Source organism: Beta vulgaris, chromosome 2 (assembly GCF_026745355.1).
Source record: "Beta vulgaris subsp. vulgaris cultivar EL10 chromosome 2, EL10.2, whole genome shotgun sequence".
NCBI lineage: Eukaryota > Viridiplantae > Streptophyta > Magnoliopsida > Caryophyllales > Amaranthaceae > Beta > Beta vulgaris.
Genome location: NC_079203.1, coordinates 53,369,668 through 53,385,679, shown reverse-complemented (window position 1 = coordinate 53,385,679; position 16,012 = coordinate 53,369,668). Strand labels below are relative to the sequence as shown.

At 34.5% G+C, this 16,012-nt stretch overlaps 2 protein-coding genes across 2 annotated transcripts; both read left to right on the top strand.

The window, feature by feature from the left end:
• The first annotated feature begins 115 nt into the window (after positions 1-115).
• On the top strand, positions 116-2,728 carry LOC104905464 (glucan endo-1,3-beta-D-glucosidase 1). The gene has a single exon (XM_010694021.3). The coding sequence runs from the start codon at positions 310-312 to the stop codon at positions 2,494-2,496; it is 2,187 nt and encodes a 728-aa protein (XP_010692323.2). The 5' UTR covers positions 116-309; the 3' UTR covers positions 2,497-2,728.
• Positions 2,729-9,758: 7,030 nt separating this feature from the next.
• Positions 9,759-12,819, top strand: LOC104905483 (glucan endo-1,3-beta-D-glucosidase 1). The gene has a single exon (XM_010694044.3). The coding sequence runs from the start codon at positions 10,478-10,480 to the stop codon at positions 12,644-12,646; it is 2,169 nt and encodes a 722-aa protein (XP_010692346.2). The 5' UTR covers positions 9,759-10,477; the 3' UTR covers positions 12,647-12,819.
• The last annotated feature ends 3,193 nt before the right edge of the window (positions 12,820-16,012 follow it).

Here is a 16,012-nt window from a genome sequence, read left to right as displayed (position 1 = left end):
CATGACTTTTAACACAATCATCATTACCATGACAAACTCTATTCTCCCCATCACACATACCTTGTAAAATAGTAATCCAACCTTATTTCTTTTCTTTCTCACTAATCATGCAAACATCATTTTCTCTCAATCACCCCTTGTCCTAGAAACCACCCCATAATTGTGGATCAATCTTCCCCCCCACCCCGTCTCTCTTAACATCTAAGCATAAACATACAACTTAGTCAATATAATAATAATTTTTATAATCTTATCAACTATATTAATAATTCCATTACACATCATTTCTTATTATCTTCTTCTTTCCACATGGTACTTAAAAAAGTCAAAAGAAAACTAACTTCTCTAATCACAAAACCCTTTAAAAACCCAAAAAAATCTCCATTTTTTTCACAACTTCAACCACCATTACTCCCATTTCTTCAACCTTTTGAAGAACCATCAATGGCGGATACCTACAACAATCCCTCATCCGCATTCCTTTTCCCACAAATTGAATCCTCTGTTCTTCCAGATCCTTCTAGATTCTTCTCCCATGAACTTCTTTCTTCTCCTCTCCCAACAAACTCTTTCTTCCAAAACTTCGTCCTCAAAAATGGCGATCAACCTGAATACATTCACCCATATCTCATCAAACTCTCTCCCTCCTCACTTTCTCTCTCCTACCCATCTCGATTCGCCAATTCTTCCTTCATTTACCAAGTTTTCAACGCTGATTTCACCATCTCTGCACTAAACAATCCACACCCAGATTCACATAAAGTCTCAAATTTCAATGATCTTAGTGTAACTATTGATTTCCCTTCTTCTAATCTTCGTTTTTTCCTTGTTAGAGGGAGCCCTTTTGTTACTTGTTCTGTTTTAAGAGGTACTTCTCTTAAATTTTCAACAATTCATGCAATTCTTTCGATTTCTCCTGATAATTCCAACACTAAGTATGTTGTTAAGCTTAATAATAATCAAACATGGGTAATTTACTCTTCATCGCCTATTAATTTGACCCATGATGTGTCTAATATTACATCCGATTCGTTTTCGGGTATTATTCGATTTGCAGTGTTACCCGACTCAGACACGAAATATGAGTACATTCTTGATAAATACTCTAACTGTTATCCTGTTAGTGGTGAGGCTGTGTTTGTTAAACCGTTTAATGTTGATTATAAATGGGAAAAAAGAGGGTGGGGTGATTTATTAATGCTTGCTCATCCTTTACATGTTAAGTTGTTATTAGGTAATAATGATAATGTTGTTGTTTTGGATGATTTTAAGTATAAGAGTATTGATGGAGAACTTGTGGGTGTTGTTGGGGATTCATGGTCATTGAGGACCGAATCGATTCCGGTTACTTGGCATTCAATTAGTGGTGTTAAGGAAGAAGCTTATGCTGAAATTATATCAGCTCTTACTAGAGATGTTGAGGGTTTGGATTCGAGCTCGATTTCGACAACTTCCTCGTATTTCTATGGGAAGTTGATCGCTAGAGCTGCTAGGATGGCGTTGATTGCTGAGGAGGTTTGTTATCCTGATGTAATTCCTAAGGTTAGGAGTTTTTTGAGGGAGACTATTGAGCCTTGGTTAGATGGGACTTTTAATGGGAATGGGTTTTTGTATGATAGGAAGTGGGGTGGAATGGTGACTAAACAAGGTTCAAGTGATTCTGGGGCTGATTTCGGTTTTGGGATTTATAATGATCATCATTACCATTTGGGTTATTTCCTTTATGCAATTGCTGTTCTTGCTAAGATTGATCCTGCTTGGGGAAGGAAGTATAGGCCTCAAGCGTATTCATTGATGGCGGATTTCATGAGTTTGGGTAAAGGAAACATGAATTATACGCGTTTGAGATGTTTTGATTTGTTTAAGCTCCATTCTTGGGCTGGTGGGTTGACTGAATTTGGTGATGGGAGGAATCAGGAAAGCACAAGTGAGGCAGTGAATGCCTACTATTCTGCAGCTTTGATGGGGTTAGCTTATGGGGATACCCATCTCGTTGCTCTTGGTTCATCTCTTGTAGCAATGGAGATGAAATCGGCACAAACATGGTGGCATGTAAGAGAAGGAGAGGGGATGTATGAGGATGATTTCAGCAGCGCGAACAAGGTGTTGGGTGTTCTGTGGGCTAACAAGAGGGACAGTGGTCTTTGGTTTGCACCACCTGAATGGAAGGAGTGTAGGCTTGGAATTCAAGTCCTTCCATTATTGCCTATTACTGAGGCGTTGTTTCCTGATGTGAACTTTGTGAAAGATCTTGTGAATTGGACAATGCCGGCTTTGGGAAGGGACGGGGTTGGAGTAGGATGGAAGGGATTTGTGTACGCTTTGGAAGGAATTTACGACAAAGAGAACGCCCTAGAGAAGACACGAAATTTGAATGGTTTCGATGATGGCAACTCCCTTTCCAATCTTCTTTGGTGGATTCATAGTAGGGATGATGATGGACAATATTACTATGGTTCGGGAAGTCGTGGTTGGTTTAATCGTTATTGTCACTAAGTAAATTATCCAAGGTTTGTTAAAATTTGAGAGATGCAGATGTTTTCTTTCATATGTTAAAATCAATAAGAATGTATCATTTTAGGCTTCAACAGTAATCATCCTGCATCAATTACTCTTTGTTTTTCATTTGTCAACTTGTTCTCCATATACAGTATACTTCAAGTGTCACTTGTATCTTAATGTATAATACCCACATGATATACAATTATATGAAGTTTTTATTGCAAAATTTGATGTCTTGACTTCTATAAATCTCTGTGATAATTGATATTCTGATATAGTGAAATTGTTCATATTTCTCATCAAATTCTTCTACTTCACATGTTTGTAATTTTGTATGTTTGGTGGATCTTATTGAAGTTTATACTAAAGACTGTTTTTTAGATTATTATTGGTTAACTATTCAAAAAAGAAGGGCTGAAGAGTTTTTTTTTTTTTTTTTATATATATATGACAAATCTGATTAGTTACCTCAAAATTGTATTAAAGCTTGATGAGTCCAAGATGAAGATACTTGTACTTAGAGTATTTCCCCCATAAATTATTGAATGTATCATATAAGAATGAATTTGTTTCCTTTAAGAAAAAGAGTTGGTGTAAATTAGTGAATTACATGGCAAGTAAGAAGACTACAAGAGCCCTAATAAGCAAGATTATTTTTGTTCTTAACTTCAAGTTACATGATATCAGTTTTAGGAATATATTATCACAAGTCACATATAGTATTGTTTGTTCAAATATGTCTATAACAATTAACAAGTAGATATTGCAAGTTATATCATAGACCTAAAACTAAAATGTCAAATCAACTCTGGTAGAGTTTCATACCTGTTTTACCTCACATATTCTATTAGCGAAATATTTGACAAAAAATTGTTGGTTATTATGCCCTCCGTCTCATATTATAGTGCCTATTTCATTTTTGGTGGGTCAAACTTTAAAATCTTTGACTGCATATTCTCATTTGTATATATAAAAAAACATATTCATGTGAGATCTTTTTAAATTCGTCTCAATGTGTAGTTTCATAATATCAACTTTTATATTTTTTATTAATACGAAATTAAAGATATTAAAGGTCAAAGTTACGTCTTAAAGACCGTGTAAAAAAAGAAACAAATACTTTATTATGGGACGGAGAGTAGTATATTAATCACCTAACTTGCTTAAGTAGTTGATAGTAACAATGAACTTTATGTATTGGCATTAATTGTTGATAAAGATGTTCAGTATAGTTAGTTATTGGCTATTAGCATCATATCTACAATTTAGAAAACTTTTCAGTGCAAAGATGCATGATCCAAAACAAGAAAAAAAAATCAAACCAATTTTTCAGCTAACTACAAACTCTGGCGGCTTAAATTCGACCACGTGCAAAGCTATAAACATGTCAAAAGTAAAAATCTATCTCTATTATATAAGGGAAGGGGGGAGAAATGGTGTCCTTTTTTGAATTGCCTATTTTGCCCCCCTTTCCTTTCTAAATTACAAAAGGAATGTCAAAATCAAAATCGGCACTAAAAGAAAACTATCGAAAAATACTTTACAACACTCACTCACAAATCACTTAAAAGAAGAAACTTTACAAATCACTCATACAATTGAGAAAATCACGTTATAAAAATCACGCAAATCACTCAAATAATCAGGAACTTTATTAAAACTTAAAATTTTTACATACAAACTAAAACTAATAACCTAGAACGTCAATACATAAAAAACATTTACAAAAATTTAGTTGCAAATCACTATTCTCAAGAACCATTCACAATTAATGGTGGGTCACATAAAAAATAGAGGTGTATTTGTAGTGAAATCAGAATTTAGAAGTTAGACAAGGAAGAACATTATTTACTTTTTATAGTGTTTCCTATATATAATGAAACTTTTACATATATTTGGACCTATTTTTTCTATTATATAATACGTTTAACTATTAAGGTAAAAAGGTTTATGTGAAATATCATTCAAAAATTAAAGTACAGCATATCTCTATTATATAAGGGAATGTGGGGAGCTATGTTGTCCCCGAATAAAGAGACTATGTTACGCCCTTCCCATCCTAAATTACAAATTCACTTACAAATCAAAATGGGGTTCAAACAAAAATTTCAAATAATAATTATAACAATCACTCACAGGTCAACTAAAATCATAAAATTGCATAATTTGCGTTATGCAAATCACTAAAACAAGAAGCTTTACAAAAACTTAAAAATTCACTTACAAACTACAACCTATGAAAAAATTGACTTGAAATCAAAGTGTCCACTTTCTTTACAATTTTATGAAGTATTGTACATAATTTAAAAATCAACTAAAAAATTATAATATTAGAAATCATAAATAAATTCAATATAATATCTATTTTGTTCATAGAATTTAACTTTGAAAGTAAAAAAAAAAAAATGGTGAGAGACTTAAGTGACAGAAACTAAACCAATCAAATTTTGCAACTAAAAACAATTATACTTCGTATGTCTAATGTTCAAAATTTGACTCTTATGCCGAAGAAAATCGAATTTCTGTTTCAAAAAAAATTCAAGCACGCATCGCGTGCAAAAAATTCTAGTACTAATATATTAAAAGGCGTTCCTAAACAAGGAACGATGCCACGTGGCGCTCTCCCTAAGCGCTTTCTACTCCATGTAATCCACATACAATAAAAAAAATTAGAAATTGCTTAGCATGAGGTTTGATCCCGTGACTTCAAGGTTATATACTAACATCTTGACCACTAGACCAATTGTTATTTAGTGTTATTCATTTAATGTATAATATTAATAAATGAAAATTTTCCTTATTCGGAGCATAGCCCGGGCCTAATAACTAGTTCGTTTATATAAATCCGTTCAGTTTATCAAGATTCAAGAGTTCAGTCCACATACAAGAGCAAAGAAAGTTCTATACTAAAATCAATTTACAATAGTAGCGGTAAGCCGGTAACTCCTCTATTTTATATTGTAATACTTTCTTTCCTCTTTATCCAATGTAGGATAACTCACACCAGTCAATACAATAAACATGGGATTCAACAATAATATAAACCTGAGCATGAGTCCGAGTCGGGTTAGGCTTGTTCACGGGCTTGGGAAAATGACGGGTCGGCACGAGCCCGTGTGTGGCATGCCATGCTGGCCTGAAATTTTCATATTTTGTCCACGGTCCCACGGGGCGGGTTCGTGCCTCTTGCGGGCCTAGCCCGAGTTTTATGTTGTTTTTTTGGATTTTTGACATTTTTAGGTTAAAAAACAAAGGAAAGGGGCGTTCGGCCCACGGACCATTTAGACGGGCTTGTGTCCGGTGCGGGCCAGGAATAAAATTTCTTAATTGTGATAGGCCCATGACCCACGTAGCAGATAACGGGCCGAGCCCAAATTGTACAGGAATTGCCCGCGTGCTGGCCCATCCCATGCCCATTTCTATGTCCTAAGCTTATGTCTTATGCTATGGGCCTATGGCAACTAAAAACCTATATATACGCAAGATATGGTATAGACGTGCACATTTGTCTTTATTCTAGTTCTACTTGACTACTTGGATATCGGAACTTGGAACCTTGCTCAAAAAACAAAATTGATATCCTACGTGGAAGTTATTGGAATACGACAAACAATAGAGAAGATTTTTCGCCCAATTGGAGCTTCTAAAATTATCTTGATGCAAAACAGTGGGAAAATCCAATGGCAAGCAATATAAAAAAGTCGTTAAGATTTGTCTGTAGATCAAATTTGATACAATATAGGTCTAAAATTATAAAAATTTAATATAATGTAGGTGTAAAATTATAAAATTTGATAAAACATAGTAGGTATTAAGCAATATCTAAGAGTCGTTAAGAATGAGAAACTTTATACAATATAGATTTATATCGAGACAAATCTAATAAATTCTCTTATCATAACTATATTTATCCTTGCGTATAATAGGTGGTCAAAGGAGAGAATGAAAATAGTGGAAAATCCTAATGTGGTGATTATTAAAGAACCTAGGAAATATGTTAGTATCACGTAGAACTTTTACAATACCTATCAAATCTTAATAATGTAGTCGTGTTTGGTTTTTACAGTTTATAAGTATTGCTTTAAAATTCGTAGTCAATACTCAATCCTATCGAATAGGAGCACTTGACATTTGAATTGATTTTCCTATTAATTTCATATTTGTAACAGTATGGAAAGAAGTCTCAGCTCCAAGTAATATTTCATCGACTCTAAATAATAGTTGAAACATTTCACTCGACACGCTTATCAATATACAATTTTAATCCTTAATATCGATATGAATCTAAGAAAATCCCGCATGTTGCCTGACTTTATTTCCAAGTTATAGCCAGTAAACGGGTCGCCTCGTGTCAAATTCGTGTAGGGTCCATTATTGGTGAACAGGTTGAACGCTCTCAATCCTAACTCGACCCATTTATTAAATGGGTCATTAACACTCAACAGTAATCATATCAGTATATTAAACGGGTTACCCGACCCGTTATTGATCCATTTATCAAGCGATGATATACACATAAACTAAACAAATGTGCTTCATATAAATTGTTACCCACAACTTATATACTAATATCTTACCTAAATAAACCAATCAAACAAATAAAGAATAAATGTTATATATTTGTGAAAAAATATCAAACTATTTAAATCCCAACTAATAATATTCATGTTAGAGTAATACTCCATCCGTTTCAGAATATAAGGCATTCACGCTTTATGAAAATTTACTTTGACTACGAATATCTCTCATATTATGATAAATAAAAATTATAAAGATTATACCATTTGATTCGTCTTGAAAAATACTATTATAATATTATTTTTTAAAATTTTCTATCAACATATATTGACAACAATTAACGGTCAAAGTTCGACCTCGAACATCATGCGTGCCTTATAATTTGAAACGGAGGGAGCTAGTAGTAAAACAGGTTGTAGTGTCAGATTCGAGTTAATTTGTTAGACCCTGACCCAACTCGTTAAATAGACGAGTTGCGTCGAGTCAACCCGCTTACTTAAACGAGTTGAAAACCTTGACCCAAACCCGCTAATTTCCTGTCGGAATTGGGTCAAATTGGCGGATCATGTGACTATTTACCACCTCTATCCCAAGTATTTTGAAAAGAAAAAGGTAGTACATTTATTTGCGACAGAACAAACCGAAAATATTTTGACCCGATAGTTAAGATTGAAGTATTGTAAACGATAAGTTACAGATTCGAATCCCACGACACCACCCGTATAATCTTGAGCCCAAAAAAAAACATATTCTACCACAGTACCACTGAAGTCTTCGGATGGAGAAATAAGTTAGTAACGTACTAACACGGGTGATGGGTTTAATTTAATCATCATCATCCTCGTCATGCTCTTTTTTTTTTTCCAGAAATTTCAAGATATCTATCTGTACTACTCCGTGATTCCTCAATATAGAAACCCTCAAACCAAGGAACAAGGTAATTATTTCTCCTGTAATTTTGATTTTCTTCCTTAATTTTGTTCTTTCAGCTCTTTGTTGTATTTTTAATGTGGCTTAATTTTACTTTAATTTGTTGGGCATTTCGATTTTATGTAATTAGATTGTTTTCTGCTGAAAAAATTGTAATGTGGGTGTTGTTTTAGGATTTTTGGTTTGCTATATTTTGGGGTAATATTATCTGCTTGGTGATCCGGGTTTTTCTCATTTTAAGCAATTGTACTATTATTGGAATTTTTGCTTTTTTCCGGGAAAAAAATTTAATTTTTTTGGGGTTTGATCTTGTTGATTTTGAGTAATTGAAATATTGAATCAAGGGAAAAATATTTGTTTTATAATAATTGGTATAATTAGAATTCTTGCTATACAAATTTTAAGGATTGTGTTGCTGGGTGAATTTTGTTGTTTAGGGTTCTTGACATATTGATTGATGCTAGAGAATTCTGGGTTTTTGCAGTGAATTGGGTTTCACAAATTTTTCATCTCAGAAGTTGTTTGATAAGGGATTTTGGTATTGATTAAATTGGGTTTAATTTGTGGGAGTTTAAAGGAGAATATTGGAGGTTTGTAAGGTTTGGCAGAATTGGGATGTTCATGTTATAGAACTTCAATTTGATAGCATGTTTGCTCAGTAGATTTAAGGGTATTAAGTCAAATATGATTCTGTTGTTGTAGATCGTAGTTGGCTCTAATTCATGCTTCTTATCTCATCATAAAAATTGTGACATCCTGATTAATGTAATCGAGTATGGAGGGTTGAGTAATGGTATGATTCCAGGCTTTCTTAGTTTGAATCCCCCTTTCTCCCCCATTTTGCCAACACTAAAATTTCAAAACAATAACGTACAAGAACCTAAAAGTTGCTGCACTATGTGTTTATCTAAGCTAGGCACCCAATTTTAACACTCCTCTCCCTTTGCGGAAATACTGAAGAATATCGAAACAAATGAAAACAAGAACTTAAGAAACTACTGTATTACTCTGTAGTATATAGGGTTAAATATCGAAGAACGTGTTCTCTTTTTTGTTCGATTCTGAAGCACAAACTTCTGAAGCTTAGTGAGTAATTAGAGACACTATGTCATGCCTTTTCATGTCAGAATTTTGTTGTTGTGCTAGTTTAGTGGTTGGTCCAATAAGTTCCTGGATCATGGGCACTTCAGATCTCGACAAATCTAATTGTAAGCTTAGCTCAAAAGATATTGTTCTTAGCAAACCATAGAGGTTGCTTTAAAAGTAAATACTGCTGGTGTGACTTTTGAGAGAGCAGATAGCAAAACTACTGCTTCTCCATCCTCCATCAAGATATTTGATAATACTTTTTTATGAAGTCTATGCTTACATGTGCATTTGGGATAACTGCTAAGGATGCTACGTTGTTCTTCCAGGTACCTCTTTTATAAAGCAAAATGATGTTGGTGGTGGCGATTTTATAAATTCATCACCAGATGATCCTGGAATAGGCAGTTCAAAAACATGGTTTTCGTATGAGGACTTGAGTGCAGCCTCTAATGGATTTGCTTCACAAAATATTTTGGGGGCTGGTGGATTTGGTTGTGTACAAAGGCTTATTGCAAGATGGCAGAGAAGTAGCTATAAAGAAGTTGAAAGATAATAATGGGCAAGGAGATCGCGAATTCAAAGCAGAGGTTGAGATTATTAGCCGTGTGCACCATCGTTATTTGGTTTCCCTGTGGGTTATTATATAACTGATCTTCAAAGATTGCTTGTCTATGAATTTGTTCCTAACGGCACCCTTCATTACCACCTCCACAGTAAGTTTTAGTACAGTATGGAATTGAGATGTTTACTGCTACAAGTGTTATATATCACATTCGTTCCTTTTTGGTCTTCCTATAAAAAATGTGAAACTAACCAATAAAGTGGGTAAACAATGATTAAAAAGTGGGTGTATGGAGTTGATGGGCTAAGTGTGAGATAATAGTGGGCAAGGAGACTTAGAGTATACTTTGAGCATGTGAGATTTTCCAGGCTCCAATAGATAACAGGTGATGAGAAATCGTCAATACTCTAAGCTACCACCATCTGTCATTACACGATAAGATTTCATTCATATCCTTAAACTATACTACAAGATTACAAGAATATCTAATCCCTTAGCATTGCTTCCAAAGTATTTTCACCTTCCTTCATCATCCTTTGCTTCACACTTTCAGATTCTCAGAAGATAAATGCTCTGTACATGACTTTCAACAATCATCATCAACATGACAAACTCTATTCTCCCCATCACACATACCTTGTTAAATAGTAATCCAACCTTCTTTCTTTTCTTTCTCCCTAATCATGCAAACATCATTGTGCTCAATCACCCCTTATCCTAGAAACCACCCCATAATTGTGGATCAGTCTTCCCCCTACCCCATCTCTCTTAACATCTAAGCATAAACATTAAACTTAGTCAATATAATAATAATTTTTATAATCTTATTATACTAATAATTCCATTACACATCATTTCTTATCTTCTTCATCCCGCATGATACTTAAAAAAGTCAAAAGAAAACTAACTTCTCTAATCACAAAACCCTTTAAAAACCCCAAAAAATCTCCATTTTCTTCACAACAACTTCAACCACCATTACTCCCATTTCTTCAACCTTTTGAAGAACCATCAATGGCAGATACCCACAACAATCCCTCATCCGCATTCCTTTTCCCACAAATCGAATCCTCTGTTCTTCCAGATCCTTCTAGATTGTTCTCCCCTGAACTTCTTTCTTCTCCTCTACCAACAAACTCTTTCTTCCAGAACTTCGTCCTCAAGAATGGCGATCAACCTGAATACATTCACCCTTATCTCATCAAACTCTCTCTCTCCTCACTTTCTCTCTCCTACCCATCTCGATTCGCCAATTCTTCCTTCATTTACCAAGAATTCAACGCTAATTTCACCATCTCTGCACAAAATAATCAACACCCAGATTCACATAAAGTGTCAAATTTCAATGATCTTAGTGTAACTATTGATTTCCCGTCTTCTAATCTTCGTTTTTTTCTTGTTAGAGGGAGCCCTTTTGTTACTTGCGCTGTTTTAAGAGGCACTTCTCTTAAATTTTCAACAATTCATGCAATTCTTTCGATTTCTCCTGATAATTCCAACACTAAGTATGTTGTTAAGCTTAATAATCATCAAACATGGGTAATTTACTCTTCATCGCCTATTAATTTGACCCATGATGGGTCTAATATTACATCAGATTCGTTTTCGGGTATTATTCGATTTGCAGTGTTACCCGACTCAGACACGAAATATGAGTACATTCTTGATAAATACTCTCACTGTTATCCTGTTAATGGTGAGGCTGTGTTTGTTAAACCGTTTAATGTTGATTATAAATGGGAAAAAAGAGGGTGGGGTGATTTATTAATGCTTGCTCATCCTTTACATGTTAAGTTGTTATTAGGTAATAATGATAATGTTGCTGTTTTGGATGATTTTAAGTATAAGAGTATTGATGGGGAACTTGTGGGTGTTGTTGGGGATTCATGGTCATTGAGGACCGAATCGATTCCGGTTACTTGGCATTATATTCGGGGTGTTAAGGAAGAAGCTTATGCTGAAATTATATCAGCTCTTACTAGAGATGTTGAAGGTTTGGATTCGAGCTCGATATCGACAACTTCCTCGTATTTCTATGGGAAGTTGATCGCTCGAGCTGCTAGGATGGCGTTGATTGCTGAGGAGGTTTGTTATCCTGATGTAATTCCTAAGGTTAGGAGTTTTTTGAGGGAGACTATTGAGCCTTGGTTAGATGGGACTTTTAATGGGAATGGGTTTTTGTATGATAGAAAGTGGGGTGGAATGGTGACTAAACAGGGTTCAACTGATTCTGGGGCTGATTTCGGTTTCGGGATTTATAATGATCATCATTACCATTTGGGGTATTTCCTTTATGCAATTGCTGTTCTTGCTAAGATTGATCCTGCTTGGGGAAGCAAGTATATGCCTCAAGCGTATTCGTTGCTGGCGGATTTCATGAGTTTGGGTAAAGGAAACATGAATTATACGCGTTTGAGATGTTTCGATTTGTATAAGCTGCATTCTTGGGCTGCTGGGTTGATTGAATTTCGTGATGGCAGGAATCAGGAAAGCACAAGTGAGGCAGTGAATGCCTACTATTCTGCAGCTTTGATGGGGTTGGCTTATGGGGATACCCATCTTGTTGCTCTTGGTTCATCTCTTGTAGCGATGGAGATGAAATCAGCACAAACATGGTGGCATATAAGAGAAGGAGAGGGGATGTATGAGGACGATTTCAGCAGCGCGAACAAGATGTTGACTGTTTTGTGGGCTAACAAGAGGGACTGTGCTCCTTGGTTTGCACCACCCGAGCGGAAGGAGTATAGGCTTGGAATTCAAGTCCTTCCAATATTGCCTATTACTGAGGCGTTGTTTCCTGATGTGAACTTTGTGAAAGATCTTGTGAATTGGACAATGCCGGCTTTGGGAAGGGACGGGGTTAGAGAAGGATGGAAGGGATTTGTGTATGCTTTGGAAGGAATTTACGACAAAGAGAATGCCCTAGAGAAGACACGAAATTTGAATGGTTTCGATGATGGCAACTCCCTTTCCAATCTTCTTTGGTGGATTCATAGTAGGGATGATGATGGACAATATTACTATGGTTCGGGAAGTCGTGGTTGATTTAACCGTTATTGTCACTAAGTAAATTATCCAAGGTTTGTTAAAACTTGAGAGATGCAGATGTTTTCTTTCATACTTTATATCAATAAGAATGTATCATTTTAGGCTTCAACAGTAATGAAATTGCTGCACACTTGGTGTGAGACCCTGCATCAATTAGTCTTTGTTGTTCATTCGTCAACTTGTTCTCCATATATATAGTACTAGTCTTACATGCACGCAATGCGTGCGATCATGTGTGATAACAAATGAAGTAAAAATAAAATTAATTGGGTAAAAAACTGTTTTATATTTTTCTTTCTCAAAAAACTAATGTTCAATTTAAATAATTTACTTCCCCCTTTTTCCATTCAAATGAAATAGTTAGTTATCTTCTTTTATTCCTTTTTATTTTTTTATTTTTTGGTGTCCCCCATGTCTTGCCTTATATAATAGAGATACTTCAAGTGTCACTTGTATCTGAATGTATAATACCGACATGATATACGATTATATGAAGTTTTTATTGCAAAATTTGATCTCTTGATTTCTATAAATCTCTGATAATTTATATTCTGATATAGTGAAATTTGTTCATATTTCTCATCGTTTGTGAAGACTATTACAAGATATTTATACAATTAAAATTCTTCTACTTCACATGTTTGTAATTTTGTATGTTTGGTTGATCTTATTGAAGTTTATGCTAAAGACTGTTTTATATATTAATATATTATTATTGGTTACCTCAAAATTGTATTAGAGCTTGATGAGTTCAAGATGAAGATAATTGTAGTTAAGAGTATTTCAATGTATCATAGAAGAATGAATTTGTTTCCTTTAAGAAAAAGAGTTGGTGTAAATTAGTGAATTACATGGCAAGTAATAAGACTACAAGAGCCCTAATAAGCAAGATCATGTTTGTTCTTAACTTCAAGTTACATGATATCAGTTTTAGGAATATATTATCACAAGTCACATACAGTATTGTTTGTTCAAATATATCTATAACAATTAACAAGTAGATATTGCAAGTTATATCATAGACCTAAAACTAAAATGTCTAATCAACTCTGGTAGAGTTTCATACCTATTTTACCTCACATATTCTAATAGCCAAATATTTGACAAGAAATTGCTGGTTATTAGTATATTAATCACCTAACTTGCTTAAGTAGTTGATAGTAACAATGAACTCTGTTGGCTATTTACGTATTGGCATTAATTTTTGATAAAGATGTTTAGTATAGTTAGTTATTGGCTATTAGCATCATATCTACAATTAGAAAACTTCTCAGTGCAAAGAGGCATGAACCAATGTCTAACTGAATTTAATTCTATTCATCGTTCCAAAAGTAGTTAAAATCGCTCCAAAAAAACTTGAAATTACATCTCTAACATTTTCCTTCTTTTTCCCTAAACCACCACCACCCACCTCACTCCACCAGCTTCCACCTTCTGCCACCACCATCCCATTGCCACAGCTACCTGGAAAAAGTTGAAATTTTTTTTAGGACGTTTGCTCCATGGGACGAACGTCTGGCCTGAACGTTTGCTCCATGGGGCTCGCCCAGCTGGCTTGGGGTTATGTCGGGCCTGAAATTTTCATATTTTATCTACGGGTCGGGCTCGTGCCTTCTGCGGGCATGGCTCGTGTTATATATATATTTTTTGGATTTTTTAAAAAAACAAAGGAGGGAGGCGTTAGGCCCACGGGCCATCAAGACTGGCTCGTGCCGGTGCGGACATGAAATAAAATTTCTTAACCGTGATAGGCCCACGACCCATGTAGTGGATAATGGACCGGGCCCAAACCGTGTTGAGACGGCCAGTGTACTGGCTCGGCCCATGCCCACCTCTATTCTTAAGTACTAAGCTTATGTCTTATGCTATGGGCCTATGGCAAGTGAAAACCTATATATACGCAAGATATGGTATAGACGTGCATTGTCTTTATTCTAGTTCTACTTGACTACTTGGAACCTTGCTTAAAAAACAAAACAGATCCTACTTGGAAGTTGGAATACAACAAACAATACAGAAGATTTTTCGCCTAACTGGAGCTGATAATATATTATCTTGATGCAAAACAGTGGGCAAATCCAATGGCAAGCATTATAAAAAAGTCGTTAAGATTTGTCCATAGATCAAATTTGATACAATATAGGTCTAAAATTATAAAAGTTAAATATAATGTAGGTGTAAAATTATAAAATTTGATAAAACATAGTAGGTGTTAAGCAATATCTAAAAGTCGTTAAGAATGAGACACTTTATACAATATAGATTTATATCGAGACAAATCTAACAAAATTTCTTATCATAACTATGTTTATCCTTGCGTATAATAGATGGTTAAAGGAGAGAGTGTAAAAGGAAAATACTAATGTAGTGATTATTAGAGAACGTAGGAAATATGTTAGTATCACATAAAACTTTTACAATACTTATCAAATCATAATAACGTATTCGTGTTTGGTTTTTACAGTTTATAAGTATTGCTTTAAAATCCGTAGTCAATCCTATTTTCAATAGGAGCACTTGACATTTGAATTGAGTTTCCCTATTAATTTCGTATTTGTAACAGTGTGGAAAGAAGTCTCAGCTCCAAGTAATACTTCATCGGCTGTAAATAATACTTGAAACATTCTGCTCGACACGCTTGTTAATGTACGATTTTTAATCATATACGAATCTAAGAAAATCCCGCATGTGTCCTGACTTTATTTTCCAAGTTAGAGCTAGTAAACGGGTCGCATCGTGTCAAATTCGAGTAGGGTCCATCGGTAAACGGGTTGAACGCTCTCAACCCTAACTCGACCTATTTATTAAATGGATCATTAACACTCAACACTAATCCTACCAGTATATTAAACGGGTTACCCGACCCATTATTGACCTATTTATTAAGCTATGATCTCTATTATATAAGCCAAGGGAGGAGGTGTGGTGTCCTTTTTTGAAGTGACTAGAATACCCTCTAATAATTTAAAACAATGTTTTTCTAATGAGAATCAATGAAACTTGCCATATGAGTAGGTCAAAAATAGATTATGCAATACCGTTGATAACTTGACAAACTAGATTGACACAATCAATTTAGGAAATCAATTAGAATCTTCAACCCAAAAAAGGTTTGCAATATACCGTGATAACATAATATTTCATATTTAAAAATTTCAAACAATATTAGTTTATTAACATTTATAATTGTTAAAGAACTATACTAAAGTCGTAAGAAGAAATTTGTTAAATCATCTACCAAATTTTTCAGTGACAGTATTAAACAATTAAAAATCATTCACCTTTAATTTAAAAAGATAATAACATCTACAAAAGAACCTCAATAATTTACATCACTACCAAAATAATTTTAGATAAAGAACA